Raw genomic sequence first — 21,217 nt, forward strand, 5'->3', positions numbered from 1 at the left:
TGAGGCTCTTTCTCAATTTTTCCAGAAAACATCTTGATGAGCCCCAAGACCTTTGGGAAAATACTGTGATGTGACAAGACCAAAAGATTTGGAAGGTGTGTGTCCCGTTACATCTGGCGTATAAGTAATGCCGCGTTTCAAAAAAAAAAAACACCATACCAACAGTAAAATATGGTGGTGGTAGTGTGACGGTCTGTGGTAGGGTTGGGTGATATTTATGTTATAGCATCTGCATTTGGTGTTCTTGATGAGTAATATTTTAATTTGTTTGATGATCAGGAAGGGTGCAAACACTTTTCCACACCACTGCATCTTTTGTGTTGATAAGCAGACCACAATATTTCCACCTTGGCAGATATTTGCACTTTACTAAGACCTAGTTTTAAACCTGCCTTAAACATACCTATAAAGGATTTCAGCTCTGAGATAGTTCCCAATACCATTGAAGTACTTCTGGTTGAGCAGTACTTCGCAGATGGGCCGGTCAAAAGCACGATCAGACAGGTGCGACACCACATTCTCCCTGTAAAGTCATCATCAGCGATTTAGTGAAATGTTTTTTATTATAATTTAATATGAACATGGAAGTGTTCCTAACCTGAAGCCTTTGTACTCAAACATGATACACGGTCCTCTGTCAGGCTGCCATGTCCCATTTGGCTGCCAGCTGCCAAACCTGCGTGCATCCACGTAGCTCAGCACTCTGCCAGGCTTCTCTTTGGAATAAAAACACAGATGGGCATGTTTGGGAAGATCATCCTCAGCGGTGAAGCGGAAAAATCCTGACATGCCAAAGCGAAAGACAATGTCCATGGGCTGCTGTGCCTCTTTGGCCTTTGTGTCATCACTCTTGATGGGCGTCAGTGTCACCTTCACTTCCTTCCCTCTGGAAGCGGCGCTGATGCGGTACGCCTCGCAGGTGAAGGCCACATCAGGACTCTTGCTGACATCAGACTTTCTGACGGGTCCAGCAAACACCACCCCGTCGCACATTTTGTTTATGTAAAGGCTGGCCAGGTGGAGCTCAGGTCCCTCTGGCATTTTTCTTGGAACAAATTCAACTTTTGCAGCTGCAAGGAAAAAAAACATAGCTATGAGGTTATGTCTTTACTACAGTGCTGTTTGGTTTGCATGTGGATGGGAGACTGAGATAATTTGTTCTGAACTCCTGTTTCCACAGTAGTTTTATAATGAACCTGTTTGTTGTTTTTCCTTCTCAGATGACGCTCCAATGACATTAGGGTGCATTGCCTATCTTCAAACGTAAGTTACAACCTCATATTTATTATATTTTATTATTAGACCACAACCTCCTGAACGCATGTTATTCTTCCTTATTCTCACTCGCCACAGCAAATCAATCGCTTCCATCCAACCAAAATATAAAATGTTAAATCACAAAGCCTTTCGGAACTGTTGCACTTTGGTCAGACTTGACGACTTTAAATGACTCACCAGGAAGTAGACGTCACCGCTGCTGCTTGGCCTAACTTACGAGTTTTTCGTGCTATCTTTTGAACTCCGTGTGCATGAATATCCTTCAGGAAGGTGTTCCCTATGCCATCACGGCTTCCGATACCGTGCTTGTTATCAAACATGTTTCGTAACGTTACCGCCAACTGTCCATTCAACAATGCAAAGATATCGCGAGATTTCCAAGGTATGCGTTTTGACATCTTTCGACGTTTTTCCCTCAAAATACATTTGAATCTGTCTGAATACACATTTTGTATTATTATTAATGTTGAATATAAACTGAAATCAAATGGCCTACTTCATTTTCTTTTAAAGTAAAACCCAAGAAGCAAACGGGATCGAGTAGCGCAGTGCATGATGGTATGTGTAGTCAATGTGGAGTCGTCCAACCAATTTTGATATTTTTTATTACAATTTAAAAAGTGTTCCATAATATACAGTATTTTACATATGTGCTGTATATGGTATATTATGTAATAATGACAATAGAAAATACAACAATTATTTCAACTAACATGAGCAGCACATTTAACCTTTTTTTATACACATGTAAATGAGGCACTTTCAACACTTGTGTCTCACGTCAGTTGGTCATTGTAGAGCGTTCATCATTGTGTGGGCTTGTTTGAGCTCTGAAAAAGAGTATGTAAAATAGAAATATTAAACCATAATCGGTGGCATCAAGAGTCACTATTAGATACCCAACAAACCTGAAAGCAAGACTCTGAACTTGTCAGCAGAAAGTGAGACAACGGTGGTTTCAGAAGAGCCTGACTCTGCTCCTTGAGTCTGCAGTTTGAGCTGCACAATTGGCTCATTGACCTCCTTCAGCTCGCTGGAGCTGAGAGTGTAGTCCACACGCCAGGAAACAGCCTCCAGTCTTCCTACTGAAATTCAGTACAGACCATGTTTACTTGTTGTCACAAGAGAGCACTCATCAATATTGCACAGTAAGCTCAACGCCAACACTTACATCTCAAGCTCGTCTCTCTTAGTTTGTCCTGCACTGCAGTGTGTTTATCTTCATACGACTTGCACAGTCCTGTTGTGTGTTCTACAAGAGTTTGGTTGATTTGATTAATCACATAGAACAAATTAGTAGTATAGCTAACAAATGTGCTAACTCACGATTAAATTATCAACATGAAGGGACAGAATTTATCGAGTAAACATTATCCACCCTACAGTGCTAGCATTGTCCACAATCCCACACACAAAAGTTCCAGCAGCAAGCAACAATTAGGGCTCAAGAACTTGTCTTCATGTTTGTCGATGTTGCATGATCAGAAACCAGACCTGTGAAGGACTGATTGACATCCTAGGAGCTAAATGTATGTGCAGCCATGTTTTGTAAAAAAAAAAAATAACCAGCAAAACATGAGCCTTTAATTGGCCTCTTAATCCTAATTGAACTCCAAAATCAAATAACTTTTGCACAATATCAAATTTATTGATATGCACCTGTAGAAGTCGTCCCTCAACTCAAGGCTGGTCTTTCTTGTGGAAAATGTGTTGCAAAAATGCTGTACACGGAATTGAGGTCTTACTAGATTTGCCGTGCTAGCTGTTGGAACTCCGAAGTGCTGTGCAACTTCAGAGGCATATTTTCCGCAAAAAATGTGCAAGATTTCAGGGGTATCGACTTTTATGGGTTTGTTACAAAGTCTACCCTTTTATAAACACCATACCAATGATCAAAGTAGTAAGGGAACACAAATAGGACACAATACCTTTGGGCAGACCAAGCTGCTGCAGCTCACTGGACAAAGATTCACTGTCAACATCATGCTTCGCTGCACTGGAGAAAATAAAGCTGAGCACCGCCACACTGGCTTTGATGTCTCCACTCTCTGCAACATATTGGCACAAAATCATATTGTTGTATAAGAGCATTGCAGCAATGTTAATACTGAGTAATACTAAATGTATCTTTCCGTGAAAGAAGGAAGGATCCTTACCAAACTTTGCATCAGCTGTAAGCTTTGTGACCTTGTCATACTGGAGAAAAAAAAGGTAGAACGCACAAGTTAGTACAAAGGAAATATGAATAAAAGAATGTAAGACGTTGTCAAACTTACATCAATGCCCTCCCCGAGCAAACCTTTCAGTACTTGAGCACAGAGGAGTTTCATCTTAACACTGGACTGCAATAGTGAGGAGGATATTTTGATCGAACAAGTATCGAACAAACCGCAACCCGATTGAAAGAAAACATGCCATACGTTACCATTTTCGCCAGTGTGCTAATTTCGGCAAGGACCCAATCCGGGCAGTCCAAATCTCCACAGAAACGGAACCGCTAACAGAGAACCAAACATCACATGATCCGAATTCCGTGAGAACAAACATTAGCATCCATGTCATGCATTGCTACTAGCTACCGTCTCAGCTCGCAAGAGACGCGAAAACACAACAGAATAATCGGCCGTGTGATCAGTACGACACAGTTTCATACATTCGTTAAACGTTTCGTGTCTTTTAGCAGCGACTATTAAAAATATTGCCAATGAACGTGAAGAAAAGATGCGCTTACCATGGCTGTCAGTTGAGCAGAAACACGGAAGTGAACAGGAAGTGGCTTGCATACTGTCAGCTGATTGGGCCACTAATAGTGGGTGGGGCGTTCTCCACACACCGCTACGCCTTACTTGAGGCCACGAAAGGCATTTAACTGTTGTTTTTTTTCCATTTCTGCAGCAGGGGGCGTACTGACTCACTGGAGAAGAAGACGTGCAAGTGTATGCAGCAGGCAGTCAGATTATGAGCACAAGATGAAGCTGGTGCTGTACCTTTTCGTGTGTTTTTGGGGAAATTTTGAATGGATCTTCGTTGACTCAGAGGACACGCCGACTTTTGGATCAAAAAATATTCCCAGACTTCTGACCAAAGGTAAATTGACACATTGTGTGAAGATCAATTTCAATAGAAAAATACTGTACAATATGCTGATTGTTGTGTTTATTGTTATAATCAAATGCCTGTGTTGTAACAATAATGATAATAAGCCTCCATATAAGCCTAATAATATCCATTTGTTGGCAGGATTATTTCAAAACATATTTCCAGCAAACAACTTTTTCTCTCAGTAAATCTAACAATGTTAATAATAAAATTCAAGCATACACAGGAGATGTTTTCTACAGTATGAAGGGCTGACTAACCTTGGTACCACTCACGCTGATGAGAAACATTCTTTGTAGAGGCAGAATGTTTGTATTGGATCTTATTTGATTGTGCAGGTGGTTTTGTGGTCATGTTGTGCTGACCTTCACTTGATATCCATGAACGTAGAGTGTATTAACTGATAGTTTCCCCTTGCATCCATATACAGATGTCATCAGTGGAGGTTTTGTCTACCCAGTCCATCAGAACCATACCATTTTATTTTATCATGAAGAGTCTGGGGACATCTATGTTGGAGGGACTGATTTTGTGTTAAAACTTGACTTGGATGGCTATCAGACCACAAAGGTGAGTCCTGCTGTCTTGTTTTCCCCATTCTATGATCCCCCTCCATCAAAAAATCAGCAACTTCCAGCATGAAGGCGTTGGCAGTTGCTGATGCATCAGGGAACATAATTAGATGTAACTGAAACAGATGGCTTGTCACACTATTATGTCACACACAATGGGTCATGGCCGGCTGTGCACACGCTGACAGGAGTGGCCTTAAACAGTACTTCATAATGAGCGTCCATTCAGTAGCTGCTGGTCACAAAAAAAATGATTACAGTTAAAGTCAGTCTTCATGACTCCACCATAAGAAAGACACCGGGCAAAAAAGGGCTACATGTTCCAAGACAATTTTGCCAGAAAACATCTTGATAATCCCCAAGACCTTTGGGAAAATACTTTGTGGTCTGATGAGACAAAAGTTGAACTGTTTGGACGGTGTGTGTTGCATTACCACATTTCAGAAAAAGACATCATACCAATGTAAAATATGGTGGTGGTAGTGTGATGGTCTGGGGTTGTTTTGCTGCTTGAGGACCAGCAAAATTTCCTGTGATAAATGGAACCATTAATTCTGAAGGAGAATGTTCACTCATCTGTTTGTGATCGCAAACGTGGGTTCTGCAACAGGATAATGACCCAAAACACACCAGCAAGTCCACCTCTGAATGGCTGAAGAAAAGCACAATTAAGACTTTGGAGTGGCCTAGTCAAAGTCCTGAGCTGAGATGCTGTGGACCTTTTATGCTGTTTCCACTTTTCTGACCTACAAATGTAGTTAAAATGTTGTATTCTTATGTTAAACGATGTCAAAGTTTGCGATAATGAGGTTTGCGCATTTAGAAGTGAGCCCTGAAAGAAGTTTGGTAATACTCAAAATGCTCAATTTCAAAGGCGTGGTAAAATTGTCCCTTTGTGATGTCACAGAGGGGCGGACTTCCTTATATGGTTCATAGTTAGGAAGCACTTTGGGTGTATGACCAATCAGAGTAGGCATGCCCGGAGGCGGGCTGTGGGTGGAATACATTACAGCTGTAATAGGTGCAGATGCTGCAAAAAGTCTAAAATCTCTAAAATGTTTTCTGTGTGGGTTATTGTGTGTAGCTGCTCTATAAGAGACCACAACTCAATACAGTGGGTGGAAAAGGTCCCCTTTTAAAAAAGAGCTTCATGCAGGGAAAACCCTCCACTGTGGCTACATTGAACAATTCTGCAAAAATGCTTGGGCCAAAAATTCCTCAACAGTGGACAGTAAAGGTGCATTTTCACACCGCTGTATGTGCTAAAACCTTATAACTTGCCAAAACGCCATGTTCTGCAAGACTCTTTGACAGTTTGCTAGCAATCTTATCTATCTGACAGACCATAAATCCTGACTACTGTTGAGGTTCTAAAGAAAAAGACATTATCTTAAGTGCCATTTGTGGGGGGTGGTGGGGGAAATGCAGCAAAACATCCATTTGAGTGTAGTTTGTATTTAGTCTCGTTCTTTGACTGTATATCTCTGCAGGAATTCCATCTGGAGGCCACAAGGGATGAGCAATGCCAAGAGGTTGGTAATGAGGAAGATGAGTTTTGTGATGTGTGTGTTGTTGTGTAGTAATGACACAGTGTGCTGCCTAGGACCTCTGTCATTACGTCATCACCGTCATCGAAAGGATTGAGGACATCCTGTTTGTCTGTGGGACCAATGGTCACAGCCCACACTGCTGGAAGCTTGTGAGTTCTGTAAGTGCATATGTCACAGCTGTTGTAGTCATTTTGGTTCATTTTATGGGATGTTTAAATGTCTAATGAACAGACCTAATGGGGGTAATTTAAGGCCTGTGCGTCTGTATTTTTCTATTTAACATAATGAATCATTTTCTGCTCTTCTAGTCTCCGTCTCCTCGCATATTGGAACATAATGACGGGACAGGCATCTCTCCGTTCATGCATACACAGAACTCGCTGTCTCTCAGAGTCGGTATGTAAAACACAGCCTCTTGAGTTTCTTGAATATTTAAGAATGTGACATTGTTATGTAATTGCATCATTGTGAGGGAACGTGACATCATAGAGATACTGCATGCTTAATAATAGAATGACCAGGCCCTGTTTTTATGCTTCCTATCTTGCTGTTTTAGAGGGGGATCTATATGCAGCAGCTCCACTGGATGCCGATGGAAGTGCCTTGCAGTTTAGAAGGAAAGCAGGCAACAGGGCCAATGTCTGGATGTATGACAGTTGGGTCTCAGGTCAGAAGCAGCAGCAGCAGCAGTGTGCGCTCTCTGGATGGTTTACAAATTGCTTTAGCATTGATGTCCTCCTACAGAGCCGACATTCGTCTCTGCATCCTGGGTGAAGCGGAAAGACGACCCAGATGATGAAAAGATTTACATTTTTTTCCGTGAAAAGAACTCTGACCACAACCCAGAGGCGGATCCGTGGATTTCCAGGGTGGCCCGAGTTTGTAAGGTAGCCTGGAAACTGACACAGATGACATCAGGGAAATATCGAATCTCTCACTAAGTAACATAAACTGCACTTGGAAGGCATTATGTGGAAAGGAATGGTAATATCCTCGGAAACCATTATGGCAATTCCCATATCTCATGCAAATATACCCTCTAGTGTCTTTGACAAGCATAGGTGATGACATCAGAACAGTCTAATTGGATGCAGAGGCCTTATTACATTGCATCTTATCAACTGTCATTTTGGAAAGGATATTATCTCTCTTAGCTTTGTCTGCTCAGGATAATCATCTGTTTACAATCTTTCACCATCTTCCATTGAATGGAATGGTTGAAAATATGCATATCCATTTTTTTTCCCAGATAGACGAAGGCGGATCAAAAAGATTTTTCCAGAACACATGGACATCATTTCTGAAGGCTCGGCTGGTATGCGGATTCCCGGAGGAGTCCCTGTACTTCAACCGCCTGCAAGACGTCTATGTGCAGCATGCCGAGGACTGGCGCGACACGAGAGTCTATGCCCTCTTCACGAGTAGCTGGTTTGACACTTTCTCTTCTTTTTATTGTGTAGCAAGAACAGCAAATGCAAGTCAATGATACACTGATATAAAAAGCACACAGTCAGCAAGTCTAAAATGTGCTTGCCTGTGGAAGTTGGGGCTTACTCATTATTTTGAATACTGAGCTACTTTGTTGCACAATTGACACCTAATAGAAGGGGCGTATGCAATGCTGTCAGAGAGGTATTCTGTTTGTTAGCGGTTTTGCAGTTGTTCATTCAAAGTCTTGAGTCAAGTCTCATGTTAAAACCTGCGAGTCTCAAGTCAAGTCTTTGTAACACTCTCCAGTATGGCGCTCACAGAAAGGTAACCCACACCTCGTTTGTTCTTCACGTGATTTGATGAGGGAAAATGTGTCTGTTACCCAATACACTGAAAATTGAAAATCTCAAGTATTTTCAAGGCATCAGACTATAGTCCGAGGCAAGTCCGAAGTCATTGATGTCAATGTCCAAGTCAAGTTTTTATGACTCCTCTGGCACCTCAAACATTATCAGTAAACGAATATCTCTCTAACAGTGTAAATCTACTTGGATGTTATGGGATTGTGCAAGTGTGTCTAATATTAGGACTGGTGAGTGTGTCGTTCCCCGAAGTCATTTTTGTCAAAATACTAAAACCCAAAACATTGAACATGTCACAGAAATAACATGTAATGTTTCTAAGGAAATTCAGTGTAACTCTGTTGAAAACAACATTCGGAAAAATGAAGGAGTATATTTCTACGTCAGGCGTGGTGCTCAAGCAAAATGTACTAATAACTTACTAATAAGTTGGCTCATGCTACTCCCGGTACTCTCACTAGTATTGGTCAAGCACAGTGATGAAATGTGGTTAAAAAAAAGTAAAAGTTGAGTTGCTGTTTAGATGACATGTGACTTGACAGGAAGTATGGGGGGAAAGTAATAAATAACTTATAATGGAGAGAATAGGATCTCTATCATTAGCATGCATCACCTATACTTAGATACTATGTTTCAGTCGTGCCCTACAGTTGGCTGGCGAGTCCAGGGTGTATGTACCCCGCCTCTCGCTCGAAGTCGGCTGGCATAGGCGAGCCTAATGAGGATAAGCGGCATAAAAAATGAATGTTTCAGTCATTGTACTTGTCTTACAGGAACGCCACTGCTGTTTGCATTTATTCAATAAAGACCATTGAAGACATTTTCAACAACTCCACCTTCAAAGGCTATGACAAAGCTACTCCACAACCAAGGCCAGGCACAGTGAGTGTTATTTTTATTTTAAGCTTGAATTTACTCCAATATATTGTCATATGTGGTTGAGTTGTGTAGGCCTGACTAAAGTCTGAGGTTTTTTTTTAACATAAATAGGTGGATCCTTATAAAATATGTGCATGTATCACTCTTTCCCATCAAGGGTGGTTTCCAATTCCACATATAAAGACTGTTTGCTGTTGTCACTGTAGCTTAGCAGTTAAAGCAATGTGTCATTGACACCAATGTGACGAGTGCAGACATCCGTCAAAACATTGAGTGAGTGGATTTTAGTAGCAAAAAACAGCCGAAGTTTCTCTTGGGCCTCCTTAAGATATTTGTCTGAACATTGCAATAAGGATTTTATGTTTAATTTGTTTGCGTTGGCGTTACAGCATCTTAACATTCATGCACATAACAAATGTAGCCCAAAGCAGGTAAGCAACTGGGGTGTTCAGTATCTCACCCAACGATACATGATCACAGGAGGACGGAGGAATGAACCCGCAAGCAATCAGGTTGGGAGATGAGCACTCAGCCACCTGAGCCATTCCGCCTCTGTACACAAAGAAAGAGATATTTAAAGGAGACGTACAGTATTTTTCAACAACAAATCCACTTTTGGCAATAGTATGTGCATCCAACAGCATCGCAGTTCTTGCTTAGTCTTAGGTTTTGACGTGATAGTGGGTCAGTGTAGAAACAAAACAAAAAGACCAGGTCAGATCTTTGCCCATGAGGGAATTTCCAAGTCATGGATGAAGAAACTCGATGTGAGGGTGGCTCAACTCCGACGCCACAGTCAGACCAAAAATTGAACGTCTTGCTGTAATACATTTCAGACAAAGGCAGTTAAGATAAAAATAACTTGGTTGTTGTATTTCATTTCATATGTGGTGGTTGGTCAAAGATTTCTATATAAGCAATAAAAATAGTCTCTTTTTCCACGATGTGTTCACTTTAGAGAAACCTGTTGTGTGTTGTTTTTCAGTGTGTAAAAAATAGCCGCAGCTTGCCGTTGGCTACAGTCAATGTGGTGAGGGATCATCCCGAAATGAGCGACTGGGTCCACTCCATCCACTCCAAAACCCCTTTTTATGTCAGCAACAACAACTACACCAAGATACTCGTGGACCGTGTCCAAGCAGTGGACCAGAACGTGTACAACATTCTGCTACTCGCTACTGGTATGTCCTGTTTGCCAAACAATGTGACACAACTTTTCACTGAATTTAGTTCTTTGTTCTAACAATGCTGGAGGCATCCTGTGTCGTGTTCCAAATTTAACAGTGCTCGATAAAGTCATGATGTCCTGTTAGTCTTATTAATAGTAACACAGTAATTCACAAGGTTAGACATTTTCTAGGCTGCACATTTGCAGTGCAAGACATCAGTGGTGTCCAGGGCTACTTCAAAATATGAAATTTAACAATAGAACAAACAAAAAAAGAACAGCAAAAATTGAAACATTTGTAGGCATTTTACAAGAATAACGTCAAAATATCACAACAAAAAAGTTGAATGAATAAAAGTTGTAGTTTTACAGGAATAATGTAGTGTTATGAAGAAAATAATGTCATTTTATTAGCACAAAGTTGAAACCTTATTGTTAGAATGTTTTAATATTATGAGAAACAAACAACAACAGATAAAGTTGTAGTATTTGGAAAAGTTGTACTATGAGAATAAAGTCCAAATATTATGAGAATAAAAATGATCAAAACCTTTGTGATTTTGAAGTCAAAATAGTAAGAGAAAAAACTTCTAAAATAATATCACAATATAATGAGGAAAAAAGTCATTTTTGTAGCACAGAGTTGAAATATTATAGAAAACGTTAAAATGTTATTATAATGAATTATTTTGAAATTTCACATCATTTTTGAAAAATTTTTCATTTTTTGAAAATTTGGTCGGTAAAAGTATGGTATGTGAATAAAGTGAAAATATTACAAAATGAAGATTATTTAATAAGGAAATGGAAATACAGCAGTTGGAAAATTTTGAAAAACAACAAAAAATTGAAAAAAAGAGTCTAAATTCCGGTTATGTTTAACGTCAAAATGTAATGATTTTTAGTTCCTCCGATAAGAAACTCAAAAGACCCCAAATACACAACAAATGCGTGTATTTAGACTTTATTGATCCACAAAAGGAAATTGCTTGGTTGCAGTAGATCAATTTCAGAAGAAAACGAAAAATAACTCTTATATAACACTCTCTGTACTTCTTATCCTACCCTACAGACTCCGGAAAGATCCATAAGATTCTCGAGGCCGGTTCTGAACCGTTCATCATTTCCGAAACACACATCCCAAGTCAGTCCACCATACAGTCAATGAAACTGGACTCCAAAAAGGTAGAAGTCACCTTCATCTATTTCTGTTTATTTCTAGTGTTTGTGCACTTGTCAGCAATTTTGTTAGCACTGCTTTTAACTTGCTGTTATCTTAACTGTTAGCACATACCCTCATGGGACAGTGCAGCGTCCACCATAACAATAAATTGAGTGTAAATTAATGCAGTAGGCCCAGCAAATGTGTAAAATTCATTCATTCATTTTCTGCCGCTTATCCTCACGAGGGTCACGGGGTGTGTTGGAACCTATCCCAGCTGTCTTCGGGTGAGAGGCGGGGTACTGGACTGGTCACCAGCCAATCACTGGGCACATATAGACAAACAACCATTCACACTCACATTCATACCTATGGACAATTTGGAGTCGCCAATTAACCTAGCATGTTTTTGGAATGTGGGAGGAAACCGGAGTACCCGGAGAAAACCCCCATGCATGCAAACTCAACACGGAGATGCCTGAGGGTGGAAGCGAACTCAGGTCTCTTAGCTGTGTGGCCTGCATGCTAACCACTTGTCTCCATGCAGCCTTAATGTGTAAAATGTACACCATAAATGTACCACTGTTTAAAAGGAGCTCACAATTGTTTTTTCCCCACTTTGTTCAGTGGTCACCGAACGCACCAGAGTTGCGTGCTGTGTTATGCAAACGTTGTTTGGGGGGCTACGGAAACCCTAGCTTCAACAGTCGATCCCACCTCAGTTAATTCATTAGTAGTTCGTACCAATTACATTATGTACTTAAAGGGACCTATTATGTTTATTTTCAAAAAGCTGGGATCTAGTTTCTAGTTTCTACACAGTACGAGACTTTTAAAATATGTGCGGTCTTGTTTCTTTCATCTTTGTTCAGAAAAAGCTAGTGGTGAGTTTTGCAGAGAAAATATCGGTGGTGGACCTTCAGAGTTGTCAAGAATATAACAAATCGTGTGCAGACTGCATCCTAGCCCGGGACCCGTACTGTTCCTGGACTGCATCAGGATGCGCCCCGACTGTCCCGTAAGTATACAATGAAACACATATAATAAGAGTCTGCTAAACAGATGGTTGTACATGTTTTTGTTTGTTCTAACAGTGAAGGGATTCAAAATATTCTAGATGGGCAAACAAGGGTGTGCCCTACAACAGTGTCAGGTACTGAATATTACAGTTGCAATATTCTTTTACAAAATGTAATGTTTCACCTTCTTCTTTTTCTTTCCTTAAGACCACACTCAAGTAAACCGGTCCAGACGAGACGCTGCACCGCCTGTAAATGCGGATTTGCTAACACTGCCAGCTGTACCCATGGGTGTTCCTTTTTACCTGTCGTGTCCCATTGACTCCTACCATGCCGTCTACACGTGGGAGCACAGAGACCAGAGCAGCCCGTGTCTGCAAATGCACACCAACTGCCTCTTCCTCATTCCCTCCGTCACCCCAGAGAGCTACGGCAGCTACCAGTGTGTTTCCAAGGAGAGAGACTACGTCAGCGTGGTGAAGCGATATCATCTCATGCAGCAAATCAACCATCCAACCAGGACTGATCGAGGTAAAGCATCAGCTGTAGCGGCGGAGGTAGTCTGCGTTGTGCTAGGACTTAGCTTTGCCTTGTTGAATGCTCGCTGACCTTAAGTTTAAGTTATTCTTATTCTACTGAAAATGTGGCTTAGCCAGTCCAAGCTTAGATAAACCACTACGGAACCTCCAAAGTTGTTGAACACTATTTAACTAAAGGGAACATTGTAATAGAAATAATAAGTCGACCACTCGTACATTCCATTCTTATTATTTTGATTATGATATCAACTTGTGTGTGAGTTACCCATATTGTGCTGAGTAGCCTGAACGGAGTGGCGCCTACTGAACAACCGTGGGGCGAATTTGCTTAAGCAGTAAAGGGACAGAGTCAGTACAAAATGGTTCACTTTTCATGTAGGTTACATCCTTTATTGTACTGAGCAACCAGGACCGCTTTCTGATGTTGATTCCAGTTCATTGTATTTTTCTTCCTGTTCTGTGGTAGCATCACTTACTAGATATGACCTCATGCGTGGATTAATTCCATATTATACGACCGTTATGGTTAGGGTTGGGCATCGAGTCTCGGGCATTGATGTGAACTAGCGTTCCGATTCACCGGGGATTGTTCAAATGTTTTTATTCCGATAACCATTTCACCAACCAGACGAAATGGCTCCGACCAGTTTGGCTTAACGTCATATAAAAAGAGTCGGAACACATTTTCACCACCACAACTTCATGGAAAGAAGGATGCACAATCAACATGATTAATGTTCGCACAATTATGATGTGGAAAATAACAAAGTACCTCGTCTTCGATACGCTACGTTGGACTTCCTCTTAGCAATCAGAATCAGGGAAGTTAAACAAATAAATGACGTCTGTCTCATGCCAATATAACTCATGGTTTCAGGATGTGGAAGTTAGGTGTAAATAAAGGACGGGAGCTATGGCTACGGCTGGGCAACCTTTATTTACGGTTCTTTGGACCTTCTCAAATCACACAACGCAGTTCCGACCTTCAAAATGAGTGGGGCTATATCCTGTTTACTTAAGTTAACAAAATAAAGCAAATATATATTAATTCACAGTAAAGTTGATTAAAAAAAGTTAATATCATTACACATTTAATTAAGTTCAGACATTAGTTAGTGGTCGGACACAATCGGGAGATGAGGAAGACCTGGGTTCAAATCTCCACTTGGGCATCTCTGTGTGGAGTTTGCATGTTCTCCCCATGCATGTTTTCTCTGGGTACTCCGGTTTTCCTCCCACATTCCAAAAACATGCATGCAGCATACCTACGACCCTAGTGAGGATAAGCAGCATAGAAAAAAATGCCCTTTGAAAGCATTAGGATCGAGAATCATTACAACCTGGAATCGGAACTAGAATTGTTGAAATTCAAACGATGTCCAACCCTAGTCACAATGTCTGACTTTGGAGGTTCCACTACAAAGTAGGCCACAGGGATAACTGGAGGTTGTGTTTGCTCTATGACTTTAGCTGCTACGGAAAATAACTGACAATAGCGTTAACTACAAGTGGACCGTTATTATTTAAACAATAGCACTGACATGCTTGGCCCAGCCGATGAATGTATGTACTAAACACTAACACTACTAGCTGTCTATACTGCAGTATCTCACAAAGTGAATCCAGCCCTCACATTTAAGCAAACATTTAATGATGTCTTCTCAATGGATGACGACTACAGGTGAAACTAATGAAATAAAACTTTAGAGTAGTCATTGTACAGCTTGTATGGCAGTATAGGTTTGCTACATATTATTGTCTAAATAGCTGGCTACAAATGTAAAGTCTTCAGTCTAACATGGTGGTAATGTCATCATTTGGGGCTGAATGAGGGCTGCTGGCACAGGGGAGCTGCGGTTCACTGAGGGGAAAAATTTCAATGACATTTCTGACCACAGTTTGTTCATAATGAGGTGTGCACACAGCTTTTTAGACGCTATTGGCTGTGTTTAGTCATTTTCAGTTCAACGTTTAGTATGTCCAAGTGTGATAGTATTGTCTCTTGAGAAGACAGAATAAAAATGTTTGCTGAAATGTGAGGGCTGGACTCACTTTTATAGGACACTGTTGGTTGCTACGTCCATGACAGAGAGGCCAGTCTGATAGTATTGTCTCTTGAGAAGACAGAATAAAAATGTTTGCTGAAATGTGAGGGCTGGACTCACTTTTATAGGACACTGTTGGTTGCTACGTCCATGACAGAGAGGCCAGTCTTTCATAACAAGCTTGAATAGCATCCACATGATTTTTGAAGGTGAAACTGAAGGAATCCCATTGTCTGTGTGTGTGTGTCTGTGTGTGTGTGTCTCTGTCTGTCCTCTGTCCTCTGTCCCCCAGCTTGATCCACACAGTGAGTCAGTGCAGTGTTGAGGCGTGCACATGTTGAGGCAAGTGATTTAGTCCACAAGGTCCCCCTTTGGAGAGGGGCTCTAGTGTATTGTGTGCGGATGGGTGGAGTCCTTCCCTGTTTTGTTTCCCCTCCCACCACCACCACCTACCTCTACTGAGAACAACAACCGACTGTCAGACAAGCCTTTCAGAAGTGTGCAATAGAACAACCTTGAGAGTTGAGTAGACAACCTTTAACCTCTAGAAATGATATATTTAAGCGTACTGTGTTGGCCAAAAGTCTGAGACCACCCCAACCTTGTTTTCACACAGGAAAACAGAAACAATTAGACGCATTACACTCAAAATACAAAACGATTTCCACCTAACTTTGTCATCAAAGGAACAGTCCACTACCCATAAAATGGGGTATAAACCAAATTGAATACTGGGCTAAGACTTTTGCACAGTACAGCACTTATATATAATTTCAACTCCCATTGATGATGTTTATGGCACTGTTTATTGTATATTTATATTTGTAGATCATTGCATTATACTTTATATTTATTTGCCAATTACATTTTTGGTACAAATCTTTATTGCATTTAGTTTGGCTTTTGACTCAGCATTGTGTTCCAATGAAAATCATTTATCTTCCAAAATCTTTAATATTTTTATCCAAATAGTCAAAGAGAAAATATAAATTCTTTTAGTCGGCGATGTTGTGTCCTGTTTTTATACAAATTTATATTTTTATAACAATCACATTAAGTTGATTTGCATGTTGTTGCAATAAAACATACAAGATCAAGATACAAACAAGATCAAGACTGCTTCTTCCACCATTATTGTCTCCCTTGCTGTTTCTCACTAGGTCTGAGTCTGGCCCCCAGATGCCACGCATGTCAGTCATTATTGGGAAATTGGTGGAAGGCATCATGTGAGTGGGCATCTTGCGACACGTTCCTCTTTCCACGCATGGATGAATTTAGTCTTTGTTTTTTTGTTGTGGTGTCTCCAAGCAAAGTCTCATGTGAATGAGTTCCACCAAGAGACCCAACCTGTTGCAAATCGTCTCCTCGGAGGTTTAAATGTCTGCTTGACTTTTTAATGATGAGGCCTACCAAATCTTTAGTGCAGCTCAAAGCGGAATTTGCTGTCGTCATGGCAAACCTGGCTTACAGCACAGGCTTAGCACTCACTGATTGGATTGTCATCACTCCCACTCTTAATAAGCAACACACAACATCCTCACTCCCTTTAACTGTAGATAAGGCGGCCTTGAAGCTCTCAGATCTTGCGTAGAAGGCAAATAAACCTTGAATCTCCGGGGGTTTGTCGTGCCACCATTTAGAGCAGCAAATTCCTGTAACTTCCTGAGAACAGGGAGTACAGAAAGGCAGCTGGAGTGACCATAGATTAAAAAAAACATATTTAGTACTCATAATGTACAACACAATTCAATTAACGCTAGTCTACAAACAACATGTATTTATGCAATAATGATTTGTCGTTTTTATACATGTTTTTACTGCATTGAGGTTTATCTGCAGTGACTTTCTTTCAACACAAGAGGGCGGTGTCCTACAATTATGTCAAATATTGTTGTTGAGCTACTGACAATGCGATTGGCTGGCTATCAACCAATCGTAGGATTCCTTTGTACAGTGCTATAATATCTTTCAGACAGCAGAGGTCGCCCTTGTCTTTGCTCTTAACAAAACGCAGATGAAAAACAAAGTACACATGCACATTTAATGAGATCTAATACGAGAAATATATTGATAATTCTGCCTTTGATTAAATTTTTATGATAGTTTTGCACAATACATACTTGGTTGGAGGTTGTTGTTATATTTCGCTACATACGAGTAAAAAATTTAACACACACTATAGTCCTAATATTTCACTGATAAGGAATTGAAATACGAAATATTAATGTTTAACTGGATTAATTACCTGCCAGTAGCCTAAAAGCTACATACATATTCCAAGTTGAGTTAAGTTCCAATTGAAATAAATTATTGTATATATATGGACATTTTATTTTAATTCTATTTTGGTTACTCTTTTATGAATTTGTTTTTGTACAATTATTTCTAAGTAGGGAGAACTCTTGTGTTCTGGTAGCTGTCCAAAGACAAAGCGGAATGAGGTCAAAGAATATGTTTAATTCGGCTTTATAAATGAAGCAGCAAGCTCTTAAATGATGGATTATTTCCTTGGAAGATGGAGGACGCCCAGCTTCTGTATCTTTAATAGAGGAGACGAGCGCGGGATGGGAGAGGCTGCGCGCTCCCGCCTTTCCTGGCTCCGCGACGACGGGAGCGCGCAGTGGAGGTCGACACTCGCAGGCAAGGAGTGAGAAATCACCGACGGACCGTGAACTGTTCACTGGGACAAACAAACAAAAAATGTTGCCTTCAACGGCCTTCAGAAGAGAAACTCATGTGAAATGATTCACTCATAGGAAGACCTGAGATTATTTTTTTGCACTTGTTTGAAGCTTTTTGATTGGAAAGTGGACCGGATTGATTGAAGACACAGATAACATTGGACAGGTAAGATTATTGAATGTGGTGTTTGGGAAAGGTACAGTTCCAAATATTTGTTTCATAAGATGTTTGAGCACGTGACATTAGAATGTTAGAAATTTTATTATAAGTGGATACAACTCTTAATGCTTTTTATTGTGTTATGCTGCAAGAAATGATACATATTTATATTTAAGTCACATGTCTGCAGCTGAACTTAAAAATATTCATGTGCATATTGGATTATTTTTTTCTTCAAGTGTTTTTTTACAACACTTTTATTGTGTCTTGTTTGCAGAAAATGGCGTCAAAGCTGCTGCATCTCCTGGCTTTGTGGACCACGCTGCTGGTGAGCGTGCGCTGCTGTCCAGAGCTGTGCAGCTGCCAGGACAAATTCGCCCACCAGTTTGCCGACTGCGCCTACAAAGACCTCCTGGCAGTGCCCGTGGGTCTACCCTCCAATGTTACCACCGTCAGCCTTTCGGCCAATAAGATAAATTCCCTCAAAAGCAAAAGCTTCGTCAACATCACCCAGGTGACCTCTCTGTGGTTGGCCCATAATGAAATAGTTTCCATCGAGATGGACACGTTAGCCCCTTTGGTCCAACTTCGTAACCTGGACATCAGCTATAATAAAATAGTCAACTTCCCGTGGGAGGATCTTCACAACCTGACGGCCTTGCAGCTTCTCAAAATGAACAACAATGAAATGGTCAACCTCCCCAAGGACGCCTTCTCCACCCTCAAAGATCTACGTTCACTACGTATCAACAACAACAAGTTCACCACTATCGTCCAGGGCACTTTTAGCGCTCTGTCCTCCATGTCCCACCTTCAGATCTTCAACAACCCCTTTTCGTGCACCTGCAGTCTGGAGTGGCTGAGGGACTGGATCGCGACAACCAAGATCTCCGTTCCTGAGTCCAACTCAATTGTATGCGAGGCCCCCGAGCTCCTTAAGGGTGTCATGGTTATGAAAATCCCCAAACTGGACTGCCAGGCCCCTCATGTCACCATAACCTACCAGCCTGACATCGCAACGACAGAGCTGCTTGAGGGCTCCATGGTGGTCTTGAATTGTGAAACGCAAGGAAGCCCAAAACCTCAGGTGACTTGGGAGGTGATTGCAGGAAATCAGAATTTCCTCTTCCCTTTGCCATCCACCAGCGAGACTAACAACCAGCCAATCAACGACAAGACCACCAACAATCGATTCCTTGTTTTTCAAAATGGCACCCTAGTGGTGCCTCGTCTGACTAAAAAGGAAGACGGAAATTATAGCTGCTTCGCAGTGAATGACCTCGGTAAGGCCGAGAGCTACGTGAAGCTGACCCCAGTAGTCACCAAAAAACACCTATCACCGGCGGCGGACACCACTTTAGACAAGATCCGCCCGTCTCTCAATAAGCCTACTCAGCCCAAGAGCTCCAAGAACAACGTCATCAACGGGGACAAGAGCGACGACAAGACAAAGATCAGCACTCAAGGTTTACCGAACAAAGACGACGACGCACGGGACGCCGTTCCTAAAGAACCCGTCTTTACCAACAAATGCGGCGTGAAGGACGGCAGCGAGTACGTCTCTAACCATGCCTTCAACATGAGCCTCGACGACCTCAAGCAGTACACCTTTGATTTCGGCGTCATCGCCCTGGAAGTGTCTGAAACGGAGGCCAAAGTGAAACTGAATCCTCTGCAGCTTTCCCGCAGCAAATCCAACCTTCACATAAGTCAAAGTGAAAAGGAGGAAACGGTTGTTCAGGAACCAGTCGGTCTGTACCAGGCGTCCTCCGGGAAGAACAACCCCGACATGCTCTACATCTGTGTGGACACCGGGAACGGACACTCCCTCATCAAGTGGTCCAATATCGAAGAAGGGGTCAACTCCTATCTGTTCACTGGATTACAGCCGGGCACCAATTACACTCTTTGTCTCACCTATGGGGGGCAGGACTGCCAAGTGCAAGTGGTCTTCACCACTAGGAAGAAGATCCCCTCACTTCTCATCATAGTGGTGGTTAGCATCTTCCTCCTGGGCCTGGCCACCGTCCCCCTGCTGGGTGCCACCTGCTGCCACCTGTTGTACAAATACCAAGGGAAGACCTACAAGCTCATTATGAAGGCACAGAATCCAGATCAGCTGGAGAAGCAACCCGCCGCAGATTTCCATCGCAGGGCTTCTTTGGTGGAATCCGAGAAGACCTTCAACCCCAGTGAGATAGGCGACGGGGAAGGAGAGACCCCCGTGGGAGAAGGTGGAGCTGAAGGCAGTGTGGTGACCGAGTCCATCCCGGGATCTTCATCCAAGACCAACCAGGAGGAGTTCGAGATGGGTTCGGAGTACAGTGACAGACTACCGCTGGGGGCGGAAGCGGTCAACATCTCGGAGGAGATCAACGGTAACTACAAACAGCCAAGCCACTGAGAGCCTCTCGTTGCCGGCCAGTGTACACTTTTGTATGATACCCATAGCAACAAAAAAGTCTTTTTTCCGTTTTTTTTTACCTAAAAAAGAAAAAAACCTCGCCAGTCACTGAGATTGTATTTGACATTAGTGTACCGTAATGCTGTAACTGCTGTAATGTTAAACACTAAGAGGCATTGTCCCAGCAACAATTCAAAGCACACAATATTGGCTTATTAGTTCAGTAAATTCTGCAAAAAGCACAAAAAACAGCAATGAATTTGCGCTAGGGACCAATTTGTGGCCTTTTTGCAACGAAAATTGTCAATCGGGAATTATTTTTACGCCAAAACCGACGGAGTTTTTTTTTAAATATAAAAACGCCAAGGATGCAATGTATCCATTTTCCCGCCTCCACTTTTACAAAGATTGTTTAAATCTGAAGATGTATCATTTGTCCTAATCTCCAAGGCTTTAAATGTGCCATGCTGTATTGACATTGTCCATGGCATGACGTCACTGCTGTTTTAGTACTCCTTTCTTCGTATAGTCTCCTATAGAGGACTTGTATTATTTGACTATTTTATATATAGATGTTGCTGTCAACTTGTGCCGTGAAGTGAGTCTTAATCTATATATATTTTTTAATTTTGTAATGAGTTTCTATTGGAAGCCCTCCAAAAGCGAAAGGACGAAGGAGAGCGTCCTCGGCTTCCTTGTACTTTAATATACAGTAGTGTGTTCTCTTTGTCAAATATGTCAAACGGAAAAAAAATACAACCTCTGTGAGCTTTTAATATATCTTTCGATATCATTTCTTGTAAGTGGGATTAATAAAATATTACAACTTGGATTTTTTTTGGGCTTTGTGATTCACTTTGCTGAGAAA

At 41.5% G+C, this 21,217-nt stretch overlaps 4 protein-coding genes across 6 annotated transcripts in view; 2 read left to right on the plus strand and 2 right to left on the minus strand.

Annotated features, from left to right (window-relative positions):
* Positions 1-1,619, minus strand: part of neil1 (nei-like DNA glycosylase 1) — a 3,746-nt gene extending 2,127 nt beyond the window's left edge. The window contains 3 exon segments of the mRNA XM_058075047.1: positions 404-523; positions 599-1,070; positions 1,456-1,619. Coding sequence (XP_057931030.1) covers positions 404-523; positions 599-1,041 — 563 coding nt within the window. The 5' untranslated portion in view covers positions 1,042-1,070; positions 1,456-1,619.
* The window catches only part of sema7a (semaphorin 7A), a 16,874-nt gene extending 640 nt beyond the window's left edge, over positions 1-16,234 (plus strand). Inside the window, exons 2-18 of one of the 3 annotated variants that reach the window (XM_058075039.1) lie at positions 26-95; positions 1,221-1,263; positions 4,174-4,365; positions 4,808-4,947; positions 6,440-6,481; positions 6,553-6,657; positions 6,808-6,895; positions 7,056-7,166; positions 7,244-7,386; positions 7,749-7,927; positions 9,066-9,174; positions 10,157-10,352; positions 11,412-11,524; positions 12,374-12,519; positions 12,596-12,654; positions 12,728-13,051; positions 15,397-16,220. In XM_058075039.1, coding sequence (XP_057931022.1) covers positions 4,248-4,365; positions 4,808-4,947; positions 6,440-6,481; positions 6,553-6,657; positions 6,808-6,895; positions 7,056-7,166; positions 7,244-7,386; positions 7,749-7,927; positions 9,066-9,174; positions 10,157-10,352; positions 11,412-11,524; positions 12,374-12,519; positions 12,596-12,654; positions 12,728-13,051; positions 15,397-15,401 — 1,878 coding nt within the window. In that variant the 5' untranslated portion in view covers positions 26-95; positions 1,221-1,263; positions 4,174-4,247 and the 3' untranslated portion in view covers positions 15,402-16,220. Of the gene's footprint in view, positions 1-25; positions 96-1,220; positions 1,264-4,173; positions 4,366-4,807; positions 4,948-6,439; positions 6,482-6,552; positions 6,658-6,807; positions 6,896-7,055; positions 7,167-7,243; positions 7,387-7,748; positions 7,928-9,065; positions 9,175-10,156; positions 10,353-11,411; positions 11,525-12,373; positions 12,520-12,595; positions 12,655-12,727 lie in introns of all 3 variants that reach the window. The other 2 variants (XM_058075038.1, XM_058075036.1) reach the window with 2 other exon arrangements.
* Positions 1,872-4,105, minus strand: commd4 (COMM domain containing 4). The gene is made up of 8 exons (XM_058075072.1): positions 4,010-4,105; positions 3,704-3,775; positions 3,555-3,620; positions 3,435-3,474; positions 3,207-3,326; positions 2,450-2,530; positions 2,187-2,363; positions 1,872-2,108 (listed from the first exon to the last, which is right to left on the minus strand). The coding sequence occupies exons 1-8, from the start codon at positions 4,010-4,012 to the stop codon at positions 2,068-2,070; spliced, it is 600 nt and encodes a 199-aa protein (XP_057931055.1). The 5' UTR covers positions 4,013-4,105; the 3' UTR covers positions 1,872-2,067.
* Positions 16,235-17,576: 1,342 nt separating the features above from the next.
* On the plus strand, positions 17,577-21,194 carry islr2 (immunoglobulin superfamily containing leucine-rich repeat 2). The gene is made up of 2 exons (XM_058075030.1): positions 17,577-17,951; positions 18,223-21,194. Exon 2 carries the CDS (start codon positions 18,226-18,228, stop codon positions 20,347-20,349), a length of 2,124 nt encoding a protein of 707 aa, XP_057931013.1. The 5' UTR covers positions 17,577-17,951; positions 18,223-18,225; the 3' UTR covers positions 20,350-21,194.
* The last annotated feature ends 23 nt before the right edge of the window (positions 21,195-21,217 follow it).

Source organism: Doryrhamphus excisus, chromosome 6, assembly GCF_030265055.1.
Source record: "Doryrhamphus excisus isolate RoL2022-K1 chromosome 6, RoL_Dexc_1.0, whole genome shotgun sequence".
Lineage (NCBI taxonomy): Eukaryota > Metazoa > Chordata > Actinopteri > Syngnathiformes > Syngnathidae > Doryrhamphus > Doryrhamphus excisus.